At 42.5% G+C, this 27,884-nt stretch overlaps 1 protein-coding gene across 1 annotated transcript; it reads left to right on the top strand.

Annotated features, from left to right (window-relative positions):
• Positions 1–167: 167 nt before the first annotated feature.
• On the top strand, positions 168–26,540 carry Sh2d1b (SH2 domain containing 1B). Its single transcript, XM_048452825.3, has 4 exons — positions 168–443; positions 17,979–18,042; positions 20,650–20,812; positions 22,887–26,540. Exons 1-4 carry the CDS (start codon positions 310–312, stop codon positions 22,922–22,924), a joined length of 399 nt encoding a protein of 132 aa, XP_048308782.1. The 5' UTR covers positions 168–309; the 3' UTR covers positions 22,925–26,540.
• The last annotated feature ends 1,344 nt before the right edge of the window (positions 26,541–27,884 follow it).

Genomic DNA, 27,884 nt, shown 5'->3' with positions numbered 1-27,884 from the left:
CCAGTGGGAGATACGCTGGACCAGGGAGCTTGACTCTAGTGCTGCTGCTGCAGCCACGAACAGCATTGACTGTGAGCTGGAAGGCACTCGCCACCTTCTGTGAGTCATATTTGAGACACCCACCCCTAGGCTGAAATGCTTTGGTCACTTCATCACCCCTCCCTTCTCATTTCCTGCGTCTGCTAAAGCTGACTGAACCCACAGAGCCATTTCATCTTGTTTGGACAACACTTCCCTCTTCACAGTCACTACTTGGCCTGGAGCTGGATCTCAGGTTGCCAGGACAGTTAAAGCACAACGTAGCCCTCCATGGAGCTGCCTTACTACCACGGCCCGCTAACCAAGCAAGAGTGTGAAACCCTGCTCCTCAAGGGCGGGGAGGATGGCAACTTTCTGTTAAGAGACAGCGAGTCTGTGCCAGGAGTCCTGTGTCTCTGCGTCTCGTGAGTAGCCTTGCCTTCATGAGTTGAACCCTGATGGCAGCCATATACTCAAGGAGTTGTATCTAATGCTACTTTGCAGTGCTAAGGAGTCAAATATAGCCAGGAGAGGCTAGAAGGATGTGACTACCCAGCTCTTCGGCTTTCCTTTCCTTCCCGGTTGTAGATGCTATATGAGCAGACCCTGAGATAGCAGAAGTAGGGATGGCAGGGAAGGAAAATAAGAGGGTGATGGGTAGAAGAAAGAACTGTCAGAACACGGTCTCCTCTCCGTATCTCTCTCCGTATTTGATATGGAAAAGTCGAGGGACCCTTTAGAATGCTGAAAGGCTCTTTGGCTACATTCTCTTGCAATATCTCAAGTGCTAATATTTCATACTTTGCTTGGTAAAAGACTTTATAAGCAGCATTTCTTTGTTTCTTTTTATCCTTTTTGTGGCCTTTTGAGGCAAGCAAATGCGACCGTCATTTTTATAGATGAAGAAATAGAGAAACAGCGAGTCCTTGATCACGCCTGTTCCAGACGTGGAGGAGGGCCTCTTGAGAGGCGTAGTGATGGGTGCAATGGTGACGGCAGTGGGGGAGAGAGAGTGGGCTTAATTCTGAATCTAGAGTGAACAAGTAAGAACTCATAGCGACAAACAGGATAGGGGTCAGTACACGGAAAAGTACTAAGAGGGCACTTCAGAGAGAAGAGAAGCGCAGGCTGAAAGGAACCCCGGGTTTTAGCTGCGTAAAGGCCTCCATGATTAGATATCATCTGGTGGATGGCGGTGGATGGAAGAAGCCGATGAGATACTGAGGGTGCTCAGATAGTACCAGGATCCTTTGATAAAGCTGAATTTTGTAATCAAAATGCACAGGTGGGCAGGGAGGTTTAGGAGCTCGGCTGAAGTCTGGGCAGATAAAGGGCTGTTGTCCCTGTAGGAGAGATCTCTTGGGCTTCTTAGAGAAAGTTTCTTAGAGGAAATTGAGAAGGCAAAAATGACTGTCATTACTAACTGATATGGGGGGGGACCTTTGTTTCTTTAAATGGTGCCTGGAGAAATGGGGGTGTGAGAAAGTGTGGGAAAGTCCATCCCAGCTTCTGAAGCCAAACGTGATTTTCAGGTTGTTTGTGTGTCCGCCTGTGGTTTCACATGTCAGAGGCCTGGTCCCCAGGTAGTAAGTAATATTAAGAGATGGAACAAGGGGAGACCATCGGTATTGGAACTTTTACCTTTGGAAGGATCTTAGGAGATGCTAGGTTAGTTCTTCCTAAGTGGGAAGTTATAAAAATAGTAAGACTGGCCCTTCCCCTGACCCTTGTTCTGGATTACTGTCTCTCCATGTGATCTCTCCCTCTGCATGATGCCATCTGCCACTATGTGATACAGCCAAGTGGGCCTTCGCCAGACCTGGGCCATACTGAGCAGATGAGTGGCAAGTGCCGGGATAGGAACTTCAAACTGATAAGGAGAAAGCGTTAATCCCAACGTGGAGAATAAGACCACTATCACAATTTGAGCCAAATTTAAAGCAAGCTTGATTTTTTTTTTTAAATGGGGCACATCCAAGAGCTGGCTGGTGACTGCCTCCTAAATTGAGTTAAAGAGAACAGTCCTGAATCCATTTCTTGGGCACTTTTTGAGGAGTAAAATCATGAGTAGTTTTACAGAAGAGAGACAATGGGGCAATAAGGAAGTTAAAAAAAATCTCAAAAAAGAAAAAAAAATCATATGATCGCCATGATGATGGTGGTCACCTGATTAGGGAAGGTTTAGAGAAGGTTCAGGAAGGTTCAAGGAGGGTCAGGGAGGGTCAGGGAGGGCCAGAGAGGGTCAGGGAGGGTCAGAGAGGGTCAGAGAGGGTCAGAGAGGGTCAGGGAGAGTCAAGGAGGGTCAGAGAGGGACAGGAAGGGTCAGGGAGGGCCAGGGAGGGTTAGAGAAAGTCAGGGAGGGCCAGGGAGGGCCAGGGAGGGTTAGAGAGGGTCAGGGAGGGTCAAGGTAGTCTTAAAAACAAGTCTGAGTCAGGGGTTGGGGAATGTCAGGTTCCTGGAAACAGAGAGCAACTCAGCTATTACAGCAAATAGAAACTTACGATTAACAATATAACACAATGGCTCTTGCCTTCAAAATAGAGCCAGGAAGATTCCTCATTAGTCCTAAAACTAGTGCTACACCATTGTACCTCTGGAGGAAGTGATCAGAACTACTTAAGAAGGAATACATGGCAATAGGAAAAAGTGAGACTGGACCCATCTTGGCCAGGACCCCAGAGTACATGGTCTGCACTGAGATTCTCTTTAAACTCTTAGCTTCCCTGAGGTGAGAACCCAGCTCATATATTCATCTAGAGCAAAGGCAACTTAGACTTGTTTAAAAACAACAACAACAACAAAAGTCAAATGAGAAAAGGAATAAATGAATAAATCTTTGCTGAGCACCTTCAGAGGATCAAGCTTCACCCTCCTCGCTGCCCAGGTCATTGAAGAAGAAGAGATCATGTCCTCACCCATGTCAGAGAAGAGCCAATGAAATGCTATGTGGGCTCAGACATCAGGTGTAGGTCAAATGACCCTAGTGACCTCATCATAGACTTATGATCATCATTATTTAAAGTTTCTCACAGGCCAAGCACTGTGCTATGTTCTGAGCTGATACCTTCACTACAGGCCCAAGCCTAGTAGAGGAAATTAAGAAGACAGTGAACCCTGTGGGGCATGCAATTGGTATGATGATTAGAGAGAGTATCGCGGTGTACTGTGGGAGCCGACAGTGAAGAATGACCAATACAATGAGGAGCAGAGAGCCTCACGTTGGTGCTGAGTCTTGGAGGATAAACAGAACCTTCTTTTATCCATTCAGCAAGTGTACACTGAAGTTCTTTAGGTTCCAGGCATAGTCGTAAGCATTGAAACCCAGTGACAAGTAGTGGAGGAAATGCCCCTTTGTGGAGATCCTTGTAGTAACTAATGTTACCCTATTTTATGAGGGGGGAGGGACTTGTTCTTGTTTGTTATTTGTTTTTTGGTGTGTGCGTGTGCGTGTGCTTGAGACAAGATCTCACAAAATCCAGGTATTCATCACTACATAGCTCAAATTTGTCTCAAAAGCACAGAACTCTGTCTGTCTTCACCTCCTAAATGTGATTATAAGTATGCACCATCCAACTGTTTATATAGTATACTATGTCTTGACTTTACTAATGTCCCCTGAGTCACTGAAATATGTTCAGGGTAGTTATCTCAGAACTATGCTATAAAGTGCCCAAGCAGGGAACCTGAGCCTTGGCTGTGCCCACATATCCAGAATCTTGCCATTCTGCTTGCCAGAGACAAACCCCTTCTTTGTTGCACTATATGGACTTCTGAGCTGTTACCGAGCCAAGTGAGGAAAGTAAGAAAAGTTAGAGATAAAGGAGGGAGGATAGCAGTGGTGGCTCATGCTTGTGGACCTAGCAATTTGGATTGCTAACCTGGCTAATAGAGTGAGGCCCTGTCTCAAAATTCCAAAAAGAGAAAGGAAAGAAGGAAGGAAGGAAGGCTGAAGGAAGGGAAGGAAGGAATGAAAGAGGAAAGGAAGGAAGGTAACGGAGGGAAGAAAAGGAAGGGAGGAAAGGAAGGAGGGAAGAAGGAACTGAAGAGGAAAGGAAGGAAGGGAATGGAGGGAAGGAAGGGAAAGAAGGAGGGAATGAAGGAGGGAAGGAAGGAACAAAGGAAGGAAAGAGGGAAGGAAGGAAGGAGGGAAGGAAGAAAGGAGGGAAGGAAGGAGGGAAGGAAGGAGGAAAGGAAGGAAAGAGGGAAGGAAGGAAGGAAGGACCATTTAGCTAGGCATGATAATGTATGCCTGGAATCAATTCCAGCCCTTGAGAGGGAGGGGCAAAAAGGATCTGGAGTTCGAGGCCAGATTTGGCTACACAATATAAGTTGAGGCTAGCCTGAGCTATACAACATCCTGTTTAAAATATAAATAAAAGGAGGAAGAAGATGAGGAGGATAGGAAGAGAAACTAATGAAAGGTGTGGGAAGCCCCAGAGAATGTCAATCTAGCAGCTTGGTCAGAGAGCTACAGTACATATGGACAGGAAACCACATCTGATCATCCAAAACAAGAGAGCTAGAAAACCTCAATGTGTGAAATGTCTGTGCAGTGCGACTTCGTGAAAGTGAGGAAATTGAAACTGGCTCTGCCTTTGCACCTGTAGATTCCAGACAGGATACACACTGGGGAGTGAAAAGGATTCATCCGAGGAAAGATTCCATCAGGGGAAGGGCAGACTTCCTGTAGCCAGAGAGGCTGTAGGTGTTGTTTACATTGAGGGGATTGGGGCAATGACTCTCTGTCATCAGAGTTGCAGCTTCCAGATCTTTAAAAAAGGGTTCAGAAAGAAAAGCGATAATCTGAACAGCTATATTGTCCTTAAGACATATACAAACGCCTTCAAGAAAAACCAAAGGGCTGGTTGAAGTTCACTGATAAAGAATTAGTCTATTATACACAAGGCTCTGAGTTCAATCATAGTACCAAAATACAATTACTACTACTAATGTAATTCTCAAAATAAAATTTAAAACTGGGCATGGTGATTCTTGCCTGGGTTCCCAGTATGTAGGAGGTTGGGGTAAAAAGATTGTCATGGGTTTCAGGACAGCCTGAGCTACCCAGTGAGTTTCAGATCAGTCTGGAATATGGTGTGAAACCTTGTTATAAGGGCAAGAAGAAAAAGAAAAAAAAGAAAGTGGGAAGGGAGAAAGGTAGGAATAAGAGAAAGAAAAGAAAGAAGAAAAATAACCATTAACATGTATAAAAACGGAAAGACAAACAGAAATTATTTCCCTCCAAATTCAGAAGTCACTTACATTTCAACACACATCAGCAAACTTTTTGCCATGCACACATTGCAATTGTATATGTAATAAATGGCTCTCTACACATGATAGTTTTTAACCTGTTTTTCTCTGTACATAATGTGAGTGAGTGTGTGTGTGTGTGTGTGTGTGTGTGTGTGTGTGTGTGTGTGTGGTGTAGGAGTTCCTTCTTTTTGTGTGTTGGTTTCATTGGTTAATGAATAAAGAAACTGCCTTGGCCTAGTTGATAGGGCCGAACTTAAGTAGGCAGAGAAAACAGAACTGAATGCTGGGAGGAAGAAAGGCAGAGTCAGAGAAGCCATGAATCCTCTGCCAGAGATGGACACTGGTTAGAATCTTCCGTAAGCCACTGCCACGTGGTGATACATAGATTAATGGAGATGGGTTAAACTAATATGTAAGAATTAGCCAATAAGAAGTTAGAACAGTGTTGTAATTAATACAGTTTCTGTATGATTATTTCAGGTGTAAGCTAGCCTGGTGGCTGGAACAAACAAGTGGCCCTCTCCCTTGTAACGTTTTTGAGGAGAAGGGATAATAAGTATGGTCTCATTATTCCATCTTGGCTGGAAGCCGAAGCTATAATTGATGTACTTTTAGTACTTACCACTATATATATATGTGTGTGTGTGTGTGTGTGTGTGTGTGTGTATCTTTAAAGTTAGAAAAAGCAACCATCATGTATGGAACATTTACTATGAACCAGGCAACAGGTTCACCACTTAACACAACTATTTTAATCATCAGCTCAATAATATAGCAGAAAATATAAGAGCAGAAAAAATGGAGAATTGAAGTCAGGAGGTCATGATGTTTTGATTTATAATAAAAATGAAATATATCCATAATAATTTACATACCTATTTATGTACACAATTGGTGTTCATCCTTTTTTCTAGTATGAATTTCTAAAACTCATTGGGTCTCTAGCGTAATGAGTGGCTTTTATATGTTAACAAAACAGTGCCAAGATAGCCTTGGGATGGGGATTCATTGCCAGAAAGGCCTAGGGTGGATAAACTATTCAAACTTCTCAAGACGATCATGTGGAAAGAAACAAAGGATGATGTTGCTGGGTATGGTGGTGCACACCTTTAATCCTGGGACTTGGGAGACAGAGATAGGCAGATTTCTATGAGTTTGAAGTCACCCTAGTCTATGTAGTAAGTTACAGGTCAACCAGAGCTACATAGTAAGACACAGTATCAAATAAACAAATAACGATTGTACTAATGTATAATGTTGTTGAAAGTGTTTATGAAGTACAAGGGGAAGAAAAGGAAGAGAATACAGAGAGTGCAGATAGCCACTAGTGGTTTGGAGACCTCTCTCAGCAACTGAAATCAGACACGCTGATGGAGTGGTGAAAGAAGTCAGCCAATAGAAAGGGAGCAGAAAGTGAGGTTGAATTTGTAGATTCTGTAGGTCATCGACTGGTGTGGGAAATCCTTCTGTCTATGTGCTGCTTTTATTGGTTAATGAATAAATTTGTTTTGGCCAGTGGCTTAGTAGAATAGGGCAAGATGGGAGTTCAAAGCAGACAGAGGAGGAGTGAGTAGGTGGAGTCACAAGAAGCCATGGAACTGCCAGAGGAGAAAGAAGCGAATCACCAGTCCGAACTTTGCCAATAGGCTAAAAGTCTCATGGTGAAATATAAAATAATAGAAATGGGTTAACCAAAGATTTAAAAGCTAACTAACGATATGCTTAAGCTATTGGCTAAACAGTATTGCAAATAATACAGTTTCTGTGTGATTATTTTTGGTCTGGGTGGCCAGGAAATGAATGAGCAGCCTCCCCTAACACTTGGCTACTATCAGGGCTTCTAGTTTTATTATAAAAATATTAAGAATCAGAAAGAGTTGAAAACAGCATGGTTTGATATCTGCCTTTCTGTCTGTCTGTCTATCTATCTATCATCTATCTTTCCATCCATCCATCTCTCTATCTGTATTTACCTATCTACTACTTACACTCTGGGTATATGCTTATGGTGTCTCAGAATATCAGACTCCTGTGAATGAGTGTGTGAGTGTGTATACTGCTTGGGTCTGTGGCTTATCATTTATTTATTTATTTATTTATTTATTTACTTACTTATCTCTTTATTTATTTGTTTAGTCTCACACCCTAGCTTAGGCTACCTCAAATTCATGGCAATATACCTGCCTTGGCCCTCCAAATATCAGGGCTGTAAGCGTGCCACCTCACCGGGGTTTGTGGTGTGCTGTAGAAAGGCCTCGGGTCCTCAGGCAAGCACTCTACCCACTGAGCTAGGTTTCTTGTGTTGATCTTACTACTACTTTCACTGATTTGTTCTGTCTCTTACTTTTACTTGCTGGTTGGCTGTCCCCCACACTCTTTCTGGCCCTTTTCATCTCCCTTCTTCTCTGGCCTCCTTCCTTCTTCCTGCTCTGTGTCTTTACTTCTATATCTGATTCATAGTTTTAAAATATTATTTAGGATGCTGTGTGTGGAACAGACTGAAAAGAGTTACGTATTAACACAGCAAGGTTAGGGGAGACTACTGAAAGAGTCTAAGTCATCAGAAGTTAGTGAAATAAAAATGGAAGTGTTGTGATGTGGTTCAATCAACAAATGCCATGAAGGTACTTGGCCAGTATCATCTATTATAGGACATGAAGATGACTGTGGTCCATTTGTACTTTATTATGAGCAAGAAAACTGGCATAATAATTGAGGCAAAATCGTGGCTATTTTCTGATATTTATATCAGATGAAATCAAACTAGTATTGACTACATTACTGTGAAGAATTTTTAAATGGATGCATATATACATACATATATAAAGAAAGCATTTTTTGTTTGGTCATCTGTGATTATTCAATCTAAAAGAGAATATGCAATTGTAAACTCTAATTATAAATACAGTAATGTAGGCTGGAGAGATGGCTCAGCCATTAAAGGCTAGACTCACAATCAAAAATAAATATAGTAATGTTTAATAAGATTACAATAATTCATCCACACTCCAAGATATATTTAGGTTGTTGTGCTAGTCAAAGACCCAAGTAAAATGAGAATATGGTATCAACACTACACATAGTTCATTCCTTTATGGGGCTTAGTACAGACAGACATTCTTCCAGAGATGGGTTTGTGTTATGGTCTTGGCAAGTGAAATTGATGCTTTAGATAGGGTTCAGTCAAAGGGAGACAAGTATACACACAGTTTATATAGAACTAGAATAAAGGTATTCGATCAAGAAGGATGAACTAAACAATAGCTGGAGGTCGTAGACATCAGAACACAGAGCAGCGTGGAGAAGGTTGGAAGAGAATGTGGGACACAGAGCATCCAACATAGGGATCATGCTGGGGTGTTCATCACATCAAGTCTAAGAAAACTCACAGGTATGAGGACATGAAATAGACAGATGGATAAATGAATCTAAGATTCAGGCGCAAGTTAGAGCTAGGAACACAAATTAAAATGCAATTCAATAAAAAATATTTTACCGGTGGTCCTTCTGTTTAAAAACGCTACATCTTTCTTTATTTGATGAACTGTTCTTTCAAAACCTCCTGGTAACATTTCTTCATATAGGTTCAGCACATTCAATGTAAGTCAAGAACTGTGTGCTGGGTCTGTATTTAGAGCCAGGCATTGTGCTAGAATGGCTAGACCAGACAGTGTGATTCTAGCCTTGGGGGAACTTATACCTGAATGTAAACTGTAAATGGATGAACGGATAATTCACGTTCAGTATGTTAAGTCCTGGATATGGATAGTAGTGGGTAATTTTTCCCCCCAGAAGTCTGTCTCCTTTGCTCCATCTCAAGACTTTTCACTGAGGTTCTCAGCACCCAGAATCATCAGCTCAGCTACTTGTATCACTGGTCGTCTGCACAGAGCTCTGGGTGGAAAGATGGGGTGTAGACTAGTTATTACGGCACGTTGATTGTTAGCGCTGTGATATCTTTACTGGCATAATAATCATACTGTGATGGTTGGCTTTAATTGTCAATAAGACACAATCTAGAGTCACCTTGGAATGGAGTCTTAAGGAAGAATTCTCTAGATCAGGTTGGCCTGTGGGCATGTCTATGGGAAATTATGTTGATATGTTAACTGGAGTAAGAAGGCTCACCCCCTGTGGATAGCACCATTCCCTAGACAGAGTCTTGAACCATGTAAGCGTGAAGAAACAGAACTGAGAACAAGCAAGTGTGTATTAAGTTCTTGCTCTTTCCTTCTTGACTGTGGATGTCAGTGTGACTTCCCTACAATGATGAAATATAAACTATAGCCCTGTACTAAAATAAACCTTTTCTCCCTACATCGTTTTTGTTATGGTATTTTATACCCACAACAGAAGTGAAAGTAAGACACATACTTTTATAAGAAGACACCATGCACCTACCAGCTCCTCTTCTTTCCCCTACAAGAACTGCCTGACTATCTCGTCCCTGCCCCCACCCCAAACACACAGGGGAAGAGAATCAGGGATACAGAATCTCTTAGACTGACATTTTAGTTCAGGTTCTTAAAGAATATAAAGAAAAATTTCCCTGAATGTTGAATAAGAACAACACCCTCTCTCCCCCTGAAAGAACTGTTAAAGAATGAAAGCATAGCCTGGCTCACACCTTTAGTCCCAGCATTCAGGAGGCAGAGACAGGGTCTTTCTACAAACCCCTGACTGTGTGAATTTACAAGTAGATCAGGCTGGCCTCAAACTCACAGAGATCTGCCTGCCTTTCTATCTCCTGAGTTCTGAGATTAAAGGCTTACACTAGCATGCCTAACTTCTGTAACTTGCTTTCAATACAAAAAGTATTAATCCCTATAAAATTCAATATTTTCCTGAAAGATCTTCTCCAAGTTACAGAAGAAATGACAGGATTATTAGGATGAATAAGCAAGGAAGTTTCGGGGGATCCTACATTACTGCTCCACAGACAGGAAAAAGAGTTTTCAATGGCTGACAGTCTATGCAGCAGCTGGAAATCTACACAAAAGCAAATCCTCAGTGGACACTGAAGCCCCTGATGAACTCCCCCTTTCTCCTTCTTCCTCTCCACATTCCTGTCCTCCTTGACTTTCCATCCCTTCATCCCCTCTTCTGTCCTCCCTAGTGTTTATCTTAAAATCTGCATTTGAATAAAGCCATTTTCTTTCATCTGCTCCTTAATGAATGACTAGCAACATATTAATAAGTATTGAATCCCCAGTTATTGGGTTCCTCTGTCAATGCAATAAGTCAAATCAGATCAAATCAATAAATCCGGATTTCATAACAGAGCAAAGCAACTCCTGGGCGACTCTCAGAAAGGCAAGCGAGAAAAATCCCATGGCAGCTCTACCCTGTAGGCAGTCTAGAGCAGTTCCAGGGGGAGGAACATGTTGAGTTTTCTGAGGGGTGGGGTCTGAAATGGGAGGCGGGGAAGAGAGGGGTTGGAATGGGGGAGTGGGAAACTAGAGCGGAGATCTCCAACATTTAGGTTTATGTTGTTTTAATCTTTTTTTTGAGAGACAGACAGACAGACAGACAGGTCGGGGGATAGGTCCACATTTGTGAAGCACAAGGGAGCCTGAGGTTAAAGTAGGGAATCATCTGCAATTGCTTTCACCTTATTCGTTGAGGCAGGTTCTCTCAGTCAAACCCAGAGCAGACAGATAAAACTAGTCTTAATGAAGAGACCATTGCACTGTTGGGTGCAGAACACACCCAGACACCAATTTCCAACACAAAGAGATCCTTGATTAAACATTGGTGGTTGAATTTGAATCAGGCAGAAACAAGTGGCTCAGCAGAAGACAAAAGGGGAAACTCCTGTAGGGCAAATGATGGGAACCGTTGGTCAGGGTAGCCAAATAGGGATGTTGATAACTGGATGTTGGTGGTCAGCCTCGGGAACGAGGAAGTAGCCAAGCAAGGAAGAAGATGGGAAGGGCAGTCTGCCACCAGCACCACGTTTGTGTTGGTTAAGGTCGTTTGCTTACCAGCCAGCTTGCTCTGGAGATCCAGTCAGAGGCTGGGATTACAGGAAGTCACCCCCACCTGGCGTTTCATGGATTTCTGGGGATCTGAACTCCAGTCCTTATATTTCCATTGTTAGTGCTTTAACCACGGAGCCATCTTCCTAACCCCTACTGTGTAGTTACTTTAATAATTTAATTTAATCACATTAGAGATAATTATGTAATTTATTACTTTATGTATTTACTTGGTTTTTATATTCATGAATTTTTATTATTTTATTTTATCTTAAAGATGTACTTATTTTTAGCATTTGGGTTTTTGCACCAGGAGTGTGCCTAGTCCCCATAGAAGACAGAAGGGGTCAAATTCTCTGAACCTGAGCAACAGCATACAGCTGTGAACTATGTGTGTGCTGGAAACTGAACCTGGGTCCTTTGTCGGAGCAGCAACTGTTAAGTCATCTCTCCCCTTTAAAGCCCCTTTTCCTTTATTTCTTTTTCAAGACAGATTTTCTCTGTGTAACAGTCCTAGTTGTCCCGGAACTCATTTTGTAGACCAGGCTGGCCTCGAACTCACAGAGTTTTGCCCGTCTCTGCCTCTTGAGTGAGCCACCATGCCTGGCCCTTTTAAGAATTTTAAATAAATTAAATATATAGGTTCACCAATCTTTACGCTTTTTCTTTTGTTTGGTTTGGTTTTTTTAAGACAGGGTTTGTCTAAATCTTTACTTTTTAATAATTGATAAAATTATTAAAATGGCATTATGTACGATGGTGCTAGCTCATAAAATACACATTTTCTAATTTTACTAAATTTTATCAAATTGTTCTCAAAGGCATTATACCCATGGTATATTAACCTTTCTCTAAGGCTTCATCAAACCTATATTTGGCATTAGTAAGTTCCTCCAGCTCTGCCCGTCTGGTATGAGATGAGGCATCAGTGCTGTTGAACGTGCATTTCTTTAGTCAGCAGCAGAAGGACACACCTTTCATGTGTTTACAGACATCTCCTTTGTCCCGTGTCCTCATTATCTCTCAGTGCTGTAACTGACTTCTCCCAATCTCTGGATGTGTCCACTTTTTGGCTTTAATTAAACAAACAGACAAACCACAAACACAGTACTCTGTTTTGTAGCTTGAAATTTTTACCATTGGGGCAAAAAAAAGTATTTCTTACTTCAAGGTCATTAAGTTGTTCATTTACAGTTATTTCTCCAGAGTTTAATGTTTTGTTTTTTCCAAAATGGAGTCTTTAGAGTGTGGAGCAGAGATCCAAGTTCATGTGTTTCCACATGGAGATGATGCTGCCTGTAGTCTCTTTCTCCCGCCAATCTGCTGTGGCAGAGTTGTTGTCTGTCAAGTCATCACAGCTGCGTAGGTGTCCACCTGAGCTAGCCTGTGTGGTGAAGACCGGTCTCATTGGAACCAGCTCCTCACTGCGTTCTAAGAAGCCTTGGAGCTGTCGAGACAGGACCTTCTACCGTACACACACACTCCAATCTTTCGCTTCTCTAAAATTGGTCTGGCTATTCTAAGCTTAGATTCTATGTGTGCAGAGGAATGACATGATCTGACTCACAGTTTATAAAAGGACCACACAGGCTGTTGAGTAGACTAGTGACGTCAGAGAGAGGGAGGAAAGAATGCCTGGAGCTGTGTCCTTGCAAAGGGAAAATAAGAGGAACTTGATTGGGAGAAGCAAATACATGCTTGTCTACAGTGACAATGGCCAAGAATTTGAGTTATAAGCTTTGATGGGTGCAAGCATGACAGTGATAGGTGTGACAGTGATGGGTGTGACAGTGATAGGTGTGACAGTGATGGGTGTGACAGTGATAAGTGTGACAGTGACGGGTGTGACAGTGATAAGTGTGACAGCGATGGGTGTGACAGTGATAGGTGTGACAGTGATAGGTGTGACAGTGATGGCTGTAAAAGTGATGGGTGTGACAGTGATGGTGTGACAGTGATAAGTGTGACAGCAATGGTTGTGACAGTGATGGGTGTGACAGTGATAGGTGTGACAGTGACAGGTGTGACAGTGATAGGTGTGACAGTGACGGGTGTGACAGTGATAGGTGTGACAGTGATGGGTCTGACAGTGATGGGTGTGACAATGATGGGTGTGACAGTGATGGTGTGACAGTGATGCGTCTGACAGTGATGGGTGTGACAATGATGGGTGTGACAGTGATAGGTGTGACAGTGATAGGTGTGACAGTGACGGGTGTGACAGTGATAGGTGTGACAGTGACGGGTCTGACAGTGATGGGTGTGACAATGATGGGTGTGACAGTAATGGTGTGACAGTGATGCGTCTGACAGTGATGGGTGTGACAATGATGGGTGTGACAGTGATGCATGTGACAGCAATGGGTGTGACAGTGATGGGTGTGGCAGTGATAAGTGTGACAGCGATGGGTGTGACAATGATGGGTGTGACAGCGATGGGTGTGACAGCGATGGGTGTGAAAACGACAGTGATGGGTGTGACAGTTACGGTTGTGATAGTGATGGGTGTGACAGTGATGGGTGTGACAATGATAGGTGTGACAGTGGTGGGTGTGACAGTGATGGTGTGACCGTAAAAGGTATGACAGTGATGGGTGTGGCAGTGATAGGTATGACAATGATGGGTGTGACAGTGATGGGTGTGACAGTGATGGGTGTGGCAATGATGGGTGAGTGGGGTGGGAGACAGAGGCAGGTGTATCTTTGAGTTTTAGGCTATCCTGCCTGTCTACAAAGTGAGTTCCAGGACAGAGAAATACTGTCTCAAAAAACAAACAAGCAAACAAAAAGGAGTTTGAGTGAAGCTAGTCATGGTGGCACATGATTTTAATCTCAGAGTTTGTGGAACAGAGATGGGGGGGATCTCTGTTGAGTTTTGGGTCAGCCTGGTCTACACAACTATTAATCTCAAATACTTTACATTGGTATGAATTTTGGTATATTGACACAAATTTAAAGTTATTTTTGTTATACTGTATGTTTTTATTCTTGTTTAAGGCATTATGTATATGAAGCTTACTTTAAAATGTAATATATAATTAAGAAATGCAGGTTAGTGATCATCTATAATAATAAAACTTGTCATGTTTTCAAGATCATACAGGGATATATTTTAGATAGATAGGTGATCTTTGAACACTTCAAAGGCCTACAGAACATGGCATTTAAGGTGTTTGATCACTTAAGGTTTTTCATGACAGTAAGACACATCTACTCCCAGCAGCAATAATCTACTTCATAAAAGGATGATGGACCTCAAAGAACCTCCATATGGAGTTTGCTTTCACTGTGACAAAGCTAGACAATTGGGCAGGAAACTGCTCTTGCCTTGACTGCTGACAGTATGCTGTATATACTGGACAGGCAGGACACAAAGGAAAAAGACTGTTGAACTTTTCCAAGACAAAGTAGGGCAGTCCTTCAAAATTTCTGCTTCATAGAAAAGTCTGCCAGACATTCTGCAAGATACACAGGAAAGTGATTGCTGAACTTTGCCAAGACTAGGTGGAATAGTCCTTTAAAATTCTTGCTTCATAGAAGAGTCTGCCAGATATTCTAGGACTGTGGCTCAAATATGGATGCCCCAACACTGCTGAGGAACCTTGAGTGACTGCCCAGGCAGTCAGATGTCTGCCATTTCTATAGTCTTAGAAGTGGCTTATACTACACTTCCTGTTTCCTCAGGTAATATTATATCCTTCTGGGAATTTGATGAAGACTAGACACTTAAAAAAAAAGCAGTCTTTTCTTTTTCTTTCCACTTATTTATTATTTATTCCAAGACAGGAATAGCTTTGGAGTTTATCCTGGAACTAGCTCTTGTAGACTAGGCTGGCCCCAAACTCATAGAGATCTGCCTGCTTCTGCCTCCCGAGTGCTGGGATTAAAGGCATGTATTACCACTGCCCGGCCTAAAGACTAGATACTTATAGCTACAGTTTTCCTTATTTATGATGGGCAATAAATTAGGTACAAAACTTTGAACTCACCAAGATAAGATAAATAAATACCGTCTTTGAATTTGCCAAACACAAATGGACTCAATATTATAAATGTAATCTTCACTTGATAATTATTCTTGTTATATATAGCTTTATTATGTCAAAGTTAAAACCTTTCTTTTTTATTTAGACAAAAGGGAAAATGTTGCAGAATATTTTTTCAATTGGGCAAAGATGTGTTATGTTTGTTTATGCTGCATTTGTTTAATGATGTAAGGATGGGATATGTCGCATTTGTTTCACCTTGCCTGCCTAAGGCACTTGATTGATGTAACAAAGAGCTGAGTGGCCAATAACTAGACAGGAGATGGACAGGTGGGGATGGCAGAGAAAATAAATAGGAGGAGAGATTGAGGCTCAAGGAGAAGAGAGAAGGAGAGAAGAACAAGAGATGAGGAGAGGGATATGCCCAGTGCCAAAGGCCAGGCAGCCACCAGTCAACCACACCTAAGAAGCACTGAAAGTAAGATATACAGAAGGAAAGAAATATAAAAAACAAAAACAAAAACAAAAATAAAAAACTGTACTAAAATGTAGATGAAGAGAAACAGATTAAGTTATAAGAGCCAGTGGGACAAGCGTAAGATAAGGCCAAGTTTTCATAACTAAGACGATGTCTCCATATCACAATTTGGGAGCTGGTTGGTGGTACAAGATGGAAATAGCATATTGATTAAAATTTCAAGATCTGAAGTATAATTTCTGCTGGCATGCTATTTTCATGCTACACAAACCAAAGAAATCATAAAGTTGAAGTTTGTAAGCCAAACCATTGTATTAGGCTACACTTCCTTTTAAAGTAACATAAATCATTATACATGTGCGTGTAAACATATACATACATACATATATAATGTGTACACATATACATACATATGTGTACACACACATATAGAAAACATCTGAGTATTAAAGGAAGCAATGATAATGATAGGTAAGTAATTTAAGAAGGATAAATATATTAGCTTGGTTTTTACTGCAGTGATAAATACCATGACCAAAAGCAACTTTCGGAGAAAATAGTTTATTTGGTTTACATGTCCAGATCTCAGTTCATCACTGAGGGAATTCAGGGCAGGAACCCAAGCAGGAGCAGAGGCAGGAACCATGGAAGGATGCTGCTTACTGGTTTGCCCCTTAGGTTCATGTTCAACACCTGACATATTCATGTGTAAAACAGTGAGTTCACATGGGATATGGAAAAACATGGTTATTATTAGTGATGAGTGGGGTAGGGTGATAATTTCTGGCTAGAAAAAACTTGTTTCAGACTCAGAGTATTTCATACTGACTTGATAATGATGCATACATGACTCTAAAATAGCCCACCTTTCCCTACTAGGGAACCACAGTGAAATGATGCTCTCCAAAAGTGGTAAATACTCAAAGAAGCTATTTTGTAATGCTATTTTTTTTGAGACAGGATCTGTCTGTGTAGCTTTGGAGCTTGTCCTGGAACTCACTCTGTAGATCAAGCTGGCCTCAAACTCACAGAGATCCACTGCCTCTGCCTCCCAAGTGCTGGGATAAAAGGCGTGTGCCACCACCTCCTTGCTTTGTAATGCTATTTTAAATATTGAGACAAAAATTATTCTTGTAACAAAAAAATATGCCCTTGGAAATTTAAAGAGTTTTTATAAAAATATATATCAACATAAGTCAGAGAAATAAAAGTGTTATGGAGTTCAAGACTCCTGGAAAAAGACCACAGAATCAATCTGAATAATAATGAGTTAAATTTGTGAAAACTGTTAGCAAGAGAACAGTCTCTGAGTCAACCCTGAGATTGCCATGAGAAGGGGAGTGGGTGAGGATTTTTAAAGTGAAACGACAAGAAGAAGCAGTCGCAGGTTCTAGAAGCCAAAAAAGGCAGTTAGTCACATCATAACAAGTAGATGGTCACTGAGCCTGTACATTTTGGGGTAGGGGGTCACTGAGCCAGGGTTCCTGGGAACTATCTTCCAGGGACAAGCATCAGAGACAAGCTAACCAGGACCAAGATGGATGACCATCATAAATGGAGCTAGTCAGGACCACGATGGATGGCTAACATAAATGGAGTTTCTTTTGCCATCGCAGAAGGAATTATCCTGTTTCTCCTCTGTGTGTTTAAACCAACTGCAGCTATCTTTTTTATACATGACAGGACCTACCCAGGGAAGGCACAGCTCATAGTGGGTCTGCCCTCCTACATCCACCATTAATCAAGAAAAGGCCCCACAACGTTCATACAGGCCAATCTGATAAAAGCATTTTCTCAGTTAAGGTTTCCTCTGTTCAGACGACCCTTGCTGTGTCAAGGTGACCAAAAATTAACCAGAACAAGCAAGAAAGGAGTTGAGGGCACATAGGTGAGGACAGAGAAGAGAGGAGAAATTGATGAGTTGGAAAATTCAATGAGCTAGAGAAAGAGATGAGAAATGACAGAAGAGTGGGATTCTCATTATGAAGTAGCTGCACTTCCTGACAAAGATCAAGATGTCAGCAAGAGCCTTCAATTCTTCCTCCTCATTCGCTTTGCTAGAGTTCATGCTCTGTCATCTCTAAGAGGCTCTGTGTTTCCAAACCCTTCTTTCTTTCAAATTCAAATGAGAGAGTCTGGGAATGGTCAGTTTCTTTCTTAGGATCTAAGACGGAAAAACACATTGTGTCTAAACTGTATAGACAGACATCACGGAGTTTTGTATATAAGAACACCAGTATTTACGAACTCATCTTTCCATAGGTTTAAAAAGTTTGTCTACACCTACCGAATCTTCAGAGAGAAATATGGATATTACAAGATACAGGTAAGAATGCATAAGGACTGTCACACAACAGTGTGGGAATTAGGGGGAAGCTGGGGTCATCTTCCGAATCTTTGATGTGACCACGTGGAGGTTTTCACAAGCAGGAGTACCACACCAAGTTCAATAAGCAGTGAGTGTCACCTGTCTCTGAGAGAAACAGGCCAGTGTTGGAGTGGAGGTCCACGCTTTAGTAACCCTGGCTGTTGCTCCAGACTGTAGAGGCAGTCAAGCCCACTCCCATTAAGGTCAATCACATGAACCTGGACACCATTGAAAACTGCTGTATAAAACTAACCCATAGCCCAGGACGGAAGTGGGAAGGCAGGTGGGCAGAAGCTCAGATGTTCCAAAGTCAAGCATATCCACAGCTGTCTGAAAATAGAACAGGAGCCATTAAGTAGCTGGAAGTTTTAGGGACTCCTTTAGTTTCTCTGGTTCCCTGTGAACTCAACAGGGAAATCTCTTTGCTTCTTTTAATTTAGTTATGCACTTTAAGAAACTTAAGTATAGCAAATGTAATGGAATTCTTAATTACCACCATAAGATCCTAAAATACATTCTGAGAAATATCTTCAATATGCTCATGTAACTGTGAATATTTGAAAGAGATTAAAACATACAGCGACCCCTAAAATACTTGAACATCTTTTTCTCCTTTTTTCTTTTTTTTTGCTGTGGAAGACATCCTCGAGGCAATTGGTAAAATTTGAATTAGTTTCAAAATTCAAACAAGATTAGTAACTAGCACTTCATGAAAGTTAATTTTCTCATTTTAATCATTATAATATGGTTATGCAATGTCTTTGCCTTTTGGATTACTGAAGTACTTAGAATTAGTTAAAGAAATATGCCTTCAACTTTTCAAATGCTTTTGAATATTTTTTTGAGATCATACTTTAATTGCATCATGGTTCCTGCTCTTTCCTCCCTCCAGACCCTTTTACTCTTTCATGGCCTCTTTTTACATTGTTGTTACACACACACACATACACACACACACACACACACACACACACACGCACACCCCACACCTAAACACATTAAGTATAATCTATTCAGATTGCATTATGCCACTTGTATCCATAAATTTTCACTAACATGACCTGAATATGGATGACACCAATAGACACACTAATGCGGATGGTGGAAAACTCATGAGGCCTCAATTATACATAAAAAATACAGGCAACTGAAGGATGCTGAGGGTGGGCGAAATGGTCTTCTGAAGGGAAACATCACACACACCAGACTGGCTATTGAATACCAAATGGTCAGCCCTGAAAACTATTCTTAAAAAAGAATATACATATGTAGACTGGCTGTGGTGGTTCATGTCTGTAATCCTAACACTTAAGAGGTAGAAGCAGGAGGTGCGGAAGTTCAAGGTCATCATCAGCTATGTAGTGCACTTGAGGCCAGCTTGGACTACATGAAATCTTTTTTTTTTTCAAAAATAGAGTAATAAACACACACACACACACACACACACACACACACACACACACACATAGCCCATATATTTTAGAGAGAATAAAAAGGCAAACAAATAAAATATTATTATGTAGTATATGAATTGAGAATTTATGGGAATTTTACTTTTACTATTTTTCCAATTTGCCTGTGTCTGTCTGTAATTACCTCAAAATAAAATGCCTTCTATTAAGTAGACCATTTTGAAACTCATTCTTGCTTTTTTCTTGTATACATTTGGGAATTCTGGATATTCCCTCAGAACCTGCTTTGTCCCTCTTGTTCATGTTTCTGAACAAACCGGAGAGCTCTCCATGCGGCACATAATTCAGATCCAGAGAAGCATTTGGCTGAGGGAAGGTTGTACCCTCACAGACCTGTAGCAGGCAGTGCTTCAGGCCTCAGCGACGCTCTCATAGGAGCGCGCCAAAGTACTTGCATCTCTACGGTGGGGGCTAAGCATGTGCTTCAGAAAACCTCCTTCCAGCCCTATCTATTAGCCAATGCTCGGGTCATAGATCACCACAGTGATGACCAAGGAAACCACACACAAAAGGGCAAAACAAAAGAAAATCTTTTTGTTTTTAAGGTCCTATCAGAAAAGTGGATTTTGTTTTTTCTTTCTGGTTGCTAACTGGAAAACGGGTCTGCCATTTCACTAAGTCACGTTGACACCCTACTCTCAGTATAAACTAGGACTTGTTTCTCTTTATTGGCACCCTATGGAGAGCCCACGTGCTCTTATAGGTCAATTATTTGGCGTTTTCTCCCAGGAGTTCCCTAACCCAGCAAAGGTCAGGAGCACAGCACAGTCTGGTAGGGAACTCCAGTGAAGCTACAATAAGAACCACCCCGGACGAATTGCCAAGGAGGAGGCTCACTCAACACAGTGGCTGAGGATTTTTTTAAGTAGAACTCCCCTTTATTCGGAGTTGCTCGGGCATGAGCTTCCTTTCCAGAATGAGGAACCTCTCTGTGAAAGACCCTTGTGAGAGCACCGGGCCTGAGCTGCTAGCCTCTTGCTTTCCGCTTCTCAACTCAACTCTCAAAAGGAACCCTAAAAACCACTGTTGCAAGAGGTGTCACGTGTCACCCACAGCTGCACAGTGACGAGTGACCTTTCTTATGTCTTTGCAGACTGTGGAAGGGGCTCCAAAGCAGATCTTTCCAAACCTAGAGGAACTAATCTCCAAATTTGAAAAGCCAGGCCAAGGACTGGTGGTTCACCTGTCAAACCCAGTAAGGAAAAAGAGCTTCTGCCCAAGAGGAAGAAGGGTGACGTCAGAGCCAAATGTCTATGGTAAGAGCCCTGACAAAGGGTCAGGAGGGACCCAGAACCCCATGTCCACTTGTAGTGTACTCTGTGGAGTCAGTGGAAATTGATGCCTTGCTCTAGGATATTCCTCTAAGGAGCTTTGTCTTGCTAAGTGCAATTTCCACTATCCCGAGAAACAGCATCTTTCGCCCTGAATGTGGCCAAGACATGGAGTTGTCTGTGCTAGGACAATCTGCAACGAGAGGCAAGGCCTGAGCGAAAAGCAGACATGGACTTCATTCTCGGGCCATGTGCAGTCCACTCATGGGCATAAATGCACAGATGGGCAGGTTTTCATTGAAAAAAAATCATATCAAATCACCCACTAAGACTTCTCCTATTACATTTTGCTCCATCTTTGCTAAGCTTTCATTTATAAAATGATCAGGAACAAATTATTTCATATATATCCCTGAAAGTATGAGGCCATTGCAATACATGGCGGGGGGGCTTCAGTACCTGTGAGTAAAGTCTACTCACAGAACTCGCAGATTATATTCCAAGCTTACCCTCACCTTTGTCATCTGCCCATTGCAGCCCATTTGGAGAGAATCTAGCATCTGCCCGTTCCTGGGAATTTTGAATTAAACACAGACACCCAGAGACATTTCTGGTCCCACCCTCAGGACGAAGTGTGTGGTTTCATTCTGTGCGAGAGGGACTGCAGTTGTCCGTGGGTGGAAATGGTGATGACAGCAGGTCGGCTAACTAGGGAAGGGTGAGAGGGCATGAGTTCTTAGGGATCCTGGAAGCATCCCTACCCATGTTATTCTGTCTGAGCATCCCTATCCATGGTATTCAGTCTGAGCATCCCTATCCATGGTATTCAGTCTGAGCATCCCTATCCATGGTATTCAGTCTGAGCATCCCTATCCATGGTATTCAGTCTGAGCATCCCTATCCATGCTATTCTGTCTGAGCAAAGTCGCTCTTTAAGCTGCCGTGGTAAGCTTCTCATTTCTCTAAAATGGTGAAGCATGGATTTTAATGATGAAAAGAAAATCTGTCCCCTACTATTGTTCCCATCTATCCACCTTCATTCCGGGGGATTGTGTGATTGGTATAATCTGATCATTTCCTACAGACCCAGCCACAGACACAGCCCCACTTCTCTTTTCCACAAAAATTTACAGAATTAGGAAGTATAAAAGATCTTGAGAAATAGCCCGGCAGGTAAAGTGCTTGCCTTGATTGTGTGAGGCCCTGAGTTGGATCCCTAGAAATGATCGTTTTGAAAATCTGGACATGGTGGCACAAGCTTGTCATCCTAAGGCTGAAGAGGCAGACACAGGTAGATCTATGGAGTGCCATGACCATCAAACTGGTGAGCTCCAAGCCAGGGGAAGACCCTGTTTCAAGAGATAAGGTAGATGGCATCTGAAGAACGACATGTAAGGCTAACCTCTGGCCACACACACACAGGCACTCGTGTGCATACACACCTGTATCCATGCATACACACGTACACACAAAAGTGTTAAGGGGAAGGAGAGGAAAGCATAAATGTGTCAAAGTCAGATACTTGTGCAAATCAAGATGAGTTGCTGAGGATGCCTGGGATGGTAATAGTATTGTCTAAGCTGTAATAAAACGCTACCCAATCCCTGGAAATTGGTAGAGAACGGGCTTGGGAGAGGTCTTTCCCAAGAACTGTACATGGAATTTTCCAAGTGTGATCAGACCTGGTAGAATGTGCTCCAGGTACATAACTACCAAAGCAGAAATGCCTTCCCATGGCCTGAATTCTTCCTTCCCTTCCTCTATCTCCTTAGAATAAGCTCCGTGCAGAGCTAATGGGATTTGCACTGGTGAAGGCAGACATTGAGTACTAGAAACTAAGGCTCCACTTATCAAACAAAACAAACCAAAACCAAAAAAACCAGAAAAACACAGAAACCCTATTTGGGCAGCCAAATTCCTCGTGCCACTGCCGCCTTTGGCGATGTCTCTTTGGTGTGGAATCAGCACTGCTTTTTCACGATGCTCTTTCCCTCGAGTCGGGCTGGCTGGTGGGACTTCTGGGTGCGACATCTCATGGCTGTCCTTTGCTTATCCCCAGAGAACACTAACGAGGACTACGTGGATGTCTTGCCTTGAAAACAAGAATAGAGGAGAAAACAAGCTAACGGAAAGGTGGTAGAGCTCTCCGCTGCCACCACCTCTGCAAGTGTTGATCGAAAGTGCCAGTTTCTAGTGGGCCTTTGAGACTCCTCTGATCTGGGTAGCAGGATCTTCTCTACTGAAGCCTTGGAGAAGTCCCTTCCCACATCCTGGCCTTCTGGCACACTCACAAGAAGCTCCAAAGCCACCACTCACCTGTCACTCTCCTATCTTGGGATTGGACAGCCAGAATCCAGTCTCCTGACTAGCTGATCAGAGGCACCGCCACTGCTTCCGGGTTGACAACATCTAACAGGACAATGGAAAGGGCTGCTTCATAGAGAGGGAAGAATGCTCTACAATGACTTCAGAGTCCCCATCCCACGGTTGTGTGACTTTGGACAAACCACCCTTTCTGGTGTGGTGGAGTGATTGATACACACTAACCTGGACCCTCTGTTGAGCCTGGTTGTCCTGGGTGGAGCTGGGGTCTGAGCAGAGGACTCAAGATCTAAGGATACTGAAGAAGCAAACTTGTCCTCTACCTGTCTAGGTCTTGCTGAGGGTTGCGACCCACCCATGATCCCTTTCCCTTCAGTTTGGGCTAGGCTGACTTCCTGCCAGACATTCCTCTGGCCACAGTTTTTCCTCATTATTCCCAATTCTACATATGCAGCAATCACTTTGCCAACTGATAAATATGATAAAAAATATTTATTTTTTATTAATTTTTTGGTTAGCATACAGAGAGATGGGTTTCATTCTGGCCTTTTTATGCCTTAAATCATTATTTTTCTTTCTTTTCTCTTTCTTTTCTTTTTTTTTTTTGAGACAGAATCTCAGTCTAGCCCAAGCTAGCCTCAAACTCAAACTTTCTGTCTCAGCCTCCGAAGTGCTGGGATTACAGACACACGTGGTCACATGTGGCCAGTACTTTCTTCATTCTTGACCTTCCATTGTACTTCCCCACTTTCCCCAGCTCGCTGGGACCCTCCTGTCCCCACAGAGACTCCCTTCTGCATATATTCCTTTGCCTTCTCCATTCTTGCTTCCATTTTAGACCTCTTCCTCCTGTCTCATAGTCTGATTTCTGAACTTTCATGTCCTCCATATGTATGTATGTTTATATATATATATATATATAAATTTAAATCTACATTTTGCATAGGAGAAAAATGTGGTTTGTCCTTCTGAATCTGATAAATTTCACTTAACACAATGACCTTCAGGATTGTCCGTTTCTTGGTGTGTGCGTGAATGCTATAAATTCATTGCTCTAATTCCATTGTGCATGTGTACAAATGTGTGGTTGGCTATTTTAAAGATGTTCTCGCATGGGTGGTCCTATTCCTGCTTGTGTTCTAAGTGCCATCCAACTATGACTGTGCCCCCCTTGTGGGAACATGATGCACAGAGACACGCCTTCCCTGCACACAGGAATTATGGACTGGACACATTTTTCTGAAGGGTTGGATGTGCTGACTTGAAGGCCTCTTGAATTTTTCTGCTAGTTCAAAATGTTAAACAACAGCTGGACATGTAGCTCAACGGTGGAGCACTTGCTTAGCCTGTGCAAGACCTCGGTTCAAACACCAACGCCCATGAAATAAACAAACAAACAAAGAAACAAAAAATATTAATTAAGGCCTGGTTAGAAGCCAAGTATGGGTGCATTCATCTGAAACCTTAGCCACTTTGAGGTCAGCCTGGGCTGCACAGTGAATGAAAATGAGGCCATGGCTACTCCAAGGTAATGGTGAAAGAGAAGGTTTTATTGTAGACATGAGGGAGAGAACTGCTAGAGTCATCTGGAAGGGTCAAGGCAGAACCGGGCCAGCGGACTGAAAGGGCCATGGGAGGGGGTAGGTGCACCATGTGGGGTGGATGGGACAGGACAACCCAAGAGAGGAAGTCTCACACAGTACTTGCGTACCTTCCAGCACTTCTCACCCTGCCCCCTACCCTAAACTTCTCCAGCCCAGGGCCTGGGCTTCCTCTCTCCCAGCTTCTCTTTCCCTTGTAAACTTAGCCCTGTGGCTATGCCTCTGGGGACTCGGTTCCTGGTTCCTCCTTAGTCTCTTGGTTACCCTGTGCTCTATTTTTGTTTCCTCTCTCTTCTCTTCTTCCTCTCTTGTGCTGTCCTGTACCATTTGCCTGTGATGTGTGCCAATTAAATAAAATGGACCTTGGGTCAGGAGGCTGAGTTAGCAACTAGTTGGCAGAAAGTCATCAGAGAGCATCAGAGGGCATCTGCGAGAGAGAAAAAGATGCACTGGAAGTGGTGTAACATGAGGGCCGGCTTGCTTGTTGGGGCTTCTGTCCCGCCTGGGTACCCCACAGCCAGCAAGCCCCAAATAAAATCACACGGAGTCAATATTAGGTTATAAACTGATTGGCCCATTAGGTCAGGCTACTTATTAGTTTTTATGACTTATCTTAACCCATTATTCTGATCTATGTTAGCCATATGGCTTGGTACCTTTTTCAGCTGTCAGCTCACATGTTGCTTCTTCAGTGATCTGGGCAGGAATGGCAGAGGGCGCTTCCTGCTTCCCAGAATTCTCCTGTTCTCATTGCATCACCTCTACTTCCTGTCTGGTTTTCCCGCCTATACTTCCTGCATGGCCAATCAGTATTTATTTAAAATATGATTGACAGATTACAGACAATTCTCCCGCACCAAAGTAGTGGGGAGGGCTTTTGAGTGGTGCAGCCGTTTCTGTTTTGGTGGAGCAGAAGGATGTGCTTTTTGGGAGATACCAGTAAGGAGAGAAGGTTAGCTAGTTGCTACTCAGCCTCTCTAGGCTCGCAGGTTTTCACCCCAGCCTTTGAGTCTGGGGTTTTATTTATAAATAGAACAATAGAGATTCAGTTAAAGCTACCTTTATCGTCAGCGGCAAAACCAGGGCATGTGGGAAAAGAATTCACACCAAGTCACTGCCAGAGAAGCAGGAGCCACTGCCGGAGAAGCCAGGCGGTACCTGCAGAGTCACAATGGCTGAAATAGCAGTGGATTAAAGTGCAGCCACTGTGCCAAAGAAGAAACTACAAGTACCAAATTTTACCATACAGGTTTTGTATATTTTATTAATAATTAATTCTTCTTTCTTTCTTTCTTTCTTTCTTTCTTTCTTTCTTTCTTTCTGGCATTTCAAGACAGGGTTTCTCTGTGTGGCTTGGCTGTCCTGGAAATTTGCTTTGTAAACCTTGAACTCACAGAGATTCACCTGCCTCTGTCTCCCAAGTGCTGGGGTTAAAAGCATGCACCACCACCACCTGGTCAAGAATTAATTCTTAATTAATGTATTAATCCTTTTCAATTGCCATAAATTGCAACTTCTATTTTATTACTTTTCTACTAGTTTGCAATGGTACCAGGATACTTTCTTAGTAGATCTACTAGTTTACCTATTGGCTCTGGGTTTGTCCTGTGTAAATCGCCCCCCCCCCTTCTTTTCTTTTCTTTTTTTCTTTTTGGATTTTTGAGACAGGGTTTCTCTGTGTAACAACCCTAGCTGCCCTGTGATGTAGGAGTCCCCTCTGTGTGTTGTGATTGCCATTAATGAATAAAGAAACTGCCTACAGCTAATGGGCCAAGCTGTGATTTAATGAATACAGTTCCTGTGTGGTTATTTCGATTCTGGGCAGCTGGGACAAACAAGCATCTCCTCCTACTATTCTCCTGGTACTACCTTTGTAGATCAGCCTTACCTCCAACTCACAGAGATCCACCTGCCTCTGCTTCCCGAGTGTTAGGATTAAAGACACGCATACTACTGCCCAGCCTGTGCAAATTTTGTTGAGGGTGTATTTAATAACATTTTGTTCTCTTTCTTTTCAAAACAGATGTGTCCTCTTTTTGAGTTTATTTCATTGGCTAAGGTTCCTACTATACATTAAGCCCTAGTCATGATAATGGACTCTTGTGTTACATTCAGTGTTTGGGGGAACTGTGGTAGTATGAATAGGAATGGGTCCCACAGGCTCATATATTTTCATTCTTGCTTCCCATTGGTGAAATTGTTTGGGAAAGATTAGGAGGCATGGCTTTTTTGGAGGAGGTTTGTCACTAGGGGTGTGCTTTAAGGTTTCAAAAGACTTGTGTCATTCCCAGTGTGCTTGCTCTCTTCCTGTTTGTGGCTCAGGATGTGAGCTCTTAGCTGCTCCCACCACTATATTTTTGATTTGCCAACACAAACTCTAACCTTCTGACATCATAAGCTCATTTAAACACTTTCATAAGCTGCCTTGACCATGGTGTTTTGTCACAGCAGTAGAAAAGATTCTAAGACAGGAATGCTGAAAAAAAAACTTCCCAATTTGAGCATATTGTTATAGGTTTTTAATATACAGATTTAATCACAGCCATTTTAGGATATTTACAGGAAAAACTTGAAGTTTATTGCGCTATTTTTCTGCATTTAGCCACTAAAGTGAGTGAAATAGTTGTCATACCATTCTTACATTGCTTAACTTGATATATTTTAATAAACTATTAAATGTAATGAGTTAATTTCTAGGAGTTTTACATTAAAATTCATAAAACTGTATTTGTTACTTTTCTTGTTGCTGGGAAGACAAAATATCTGACAGAAGTAACTTAAGGGGTAAAGGACTATTTTGGCTCGTGACTCTAGAAGTTGATTCTGTCACAGTGGGGAAGACAGGGCAATAGGAGCATGTCATGGTGACTACTCACACTTGGCAGATCAGGCCTCAGAGAAAAGGGGAATAGAAGCAAAGTTGAGCCATAACCCTCAAAGACTCCCCCAGCCAGGCCCTACAACCTCTCAGGATCGTAATACCAACCGGGGACCAGGTGTTCTGGCACATGAGCTTGGGGCTGGAGAGATGGTGTAGTGGTTAAAGTCCGTGGCTACTCTTCCAGAGGACCTGTGTTTGATTCCCAGCACTCAAACTGCAGCTCAGAACTGTATGCAACACCAGTTCCCAGGGA

This window comes from Myodes glareolus, chromosome 5 (genome assembly GCF_982192425.1).
Source record: "Myodes glareolus chromosome 5, mMyoGla1.1, whole genome shotgun sequence".
NCBI lineage: Eukaryota > Metazoa > Chordata > Mammalia > Rodentia > Cricetidae > Myodes > Myodes glareolus.
This window is presented reverse-complemented; position numbering and strand designations above follow the sequence as displayed.

Coding starts and splice junctions, on each gene's coding strand:
- Sh2d1b (XM_048452825.3), top strand. CDS start 310: ATGGAGCTGCCTTACTACCACGGCCCGCTAACCAAGCAAGAGTGTGAA. Junction 18,043..20,649: donor ATGGATATTACAAGATACAG/GTAAGAATGCAT, acceptor ATGTCTTTGCAG/ACTGTGGAAGGGGCTCCAAA. Junction 20,813..22,886: donor GTCAGAGCCAAATGTCTATG/GTAAGAGCCCTG, acceptor GCTTATCCCCAG/AGAACACTAACGAGGACTAC.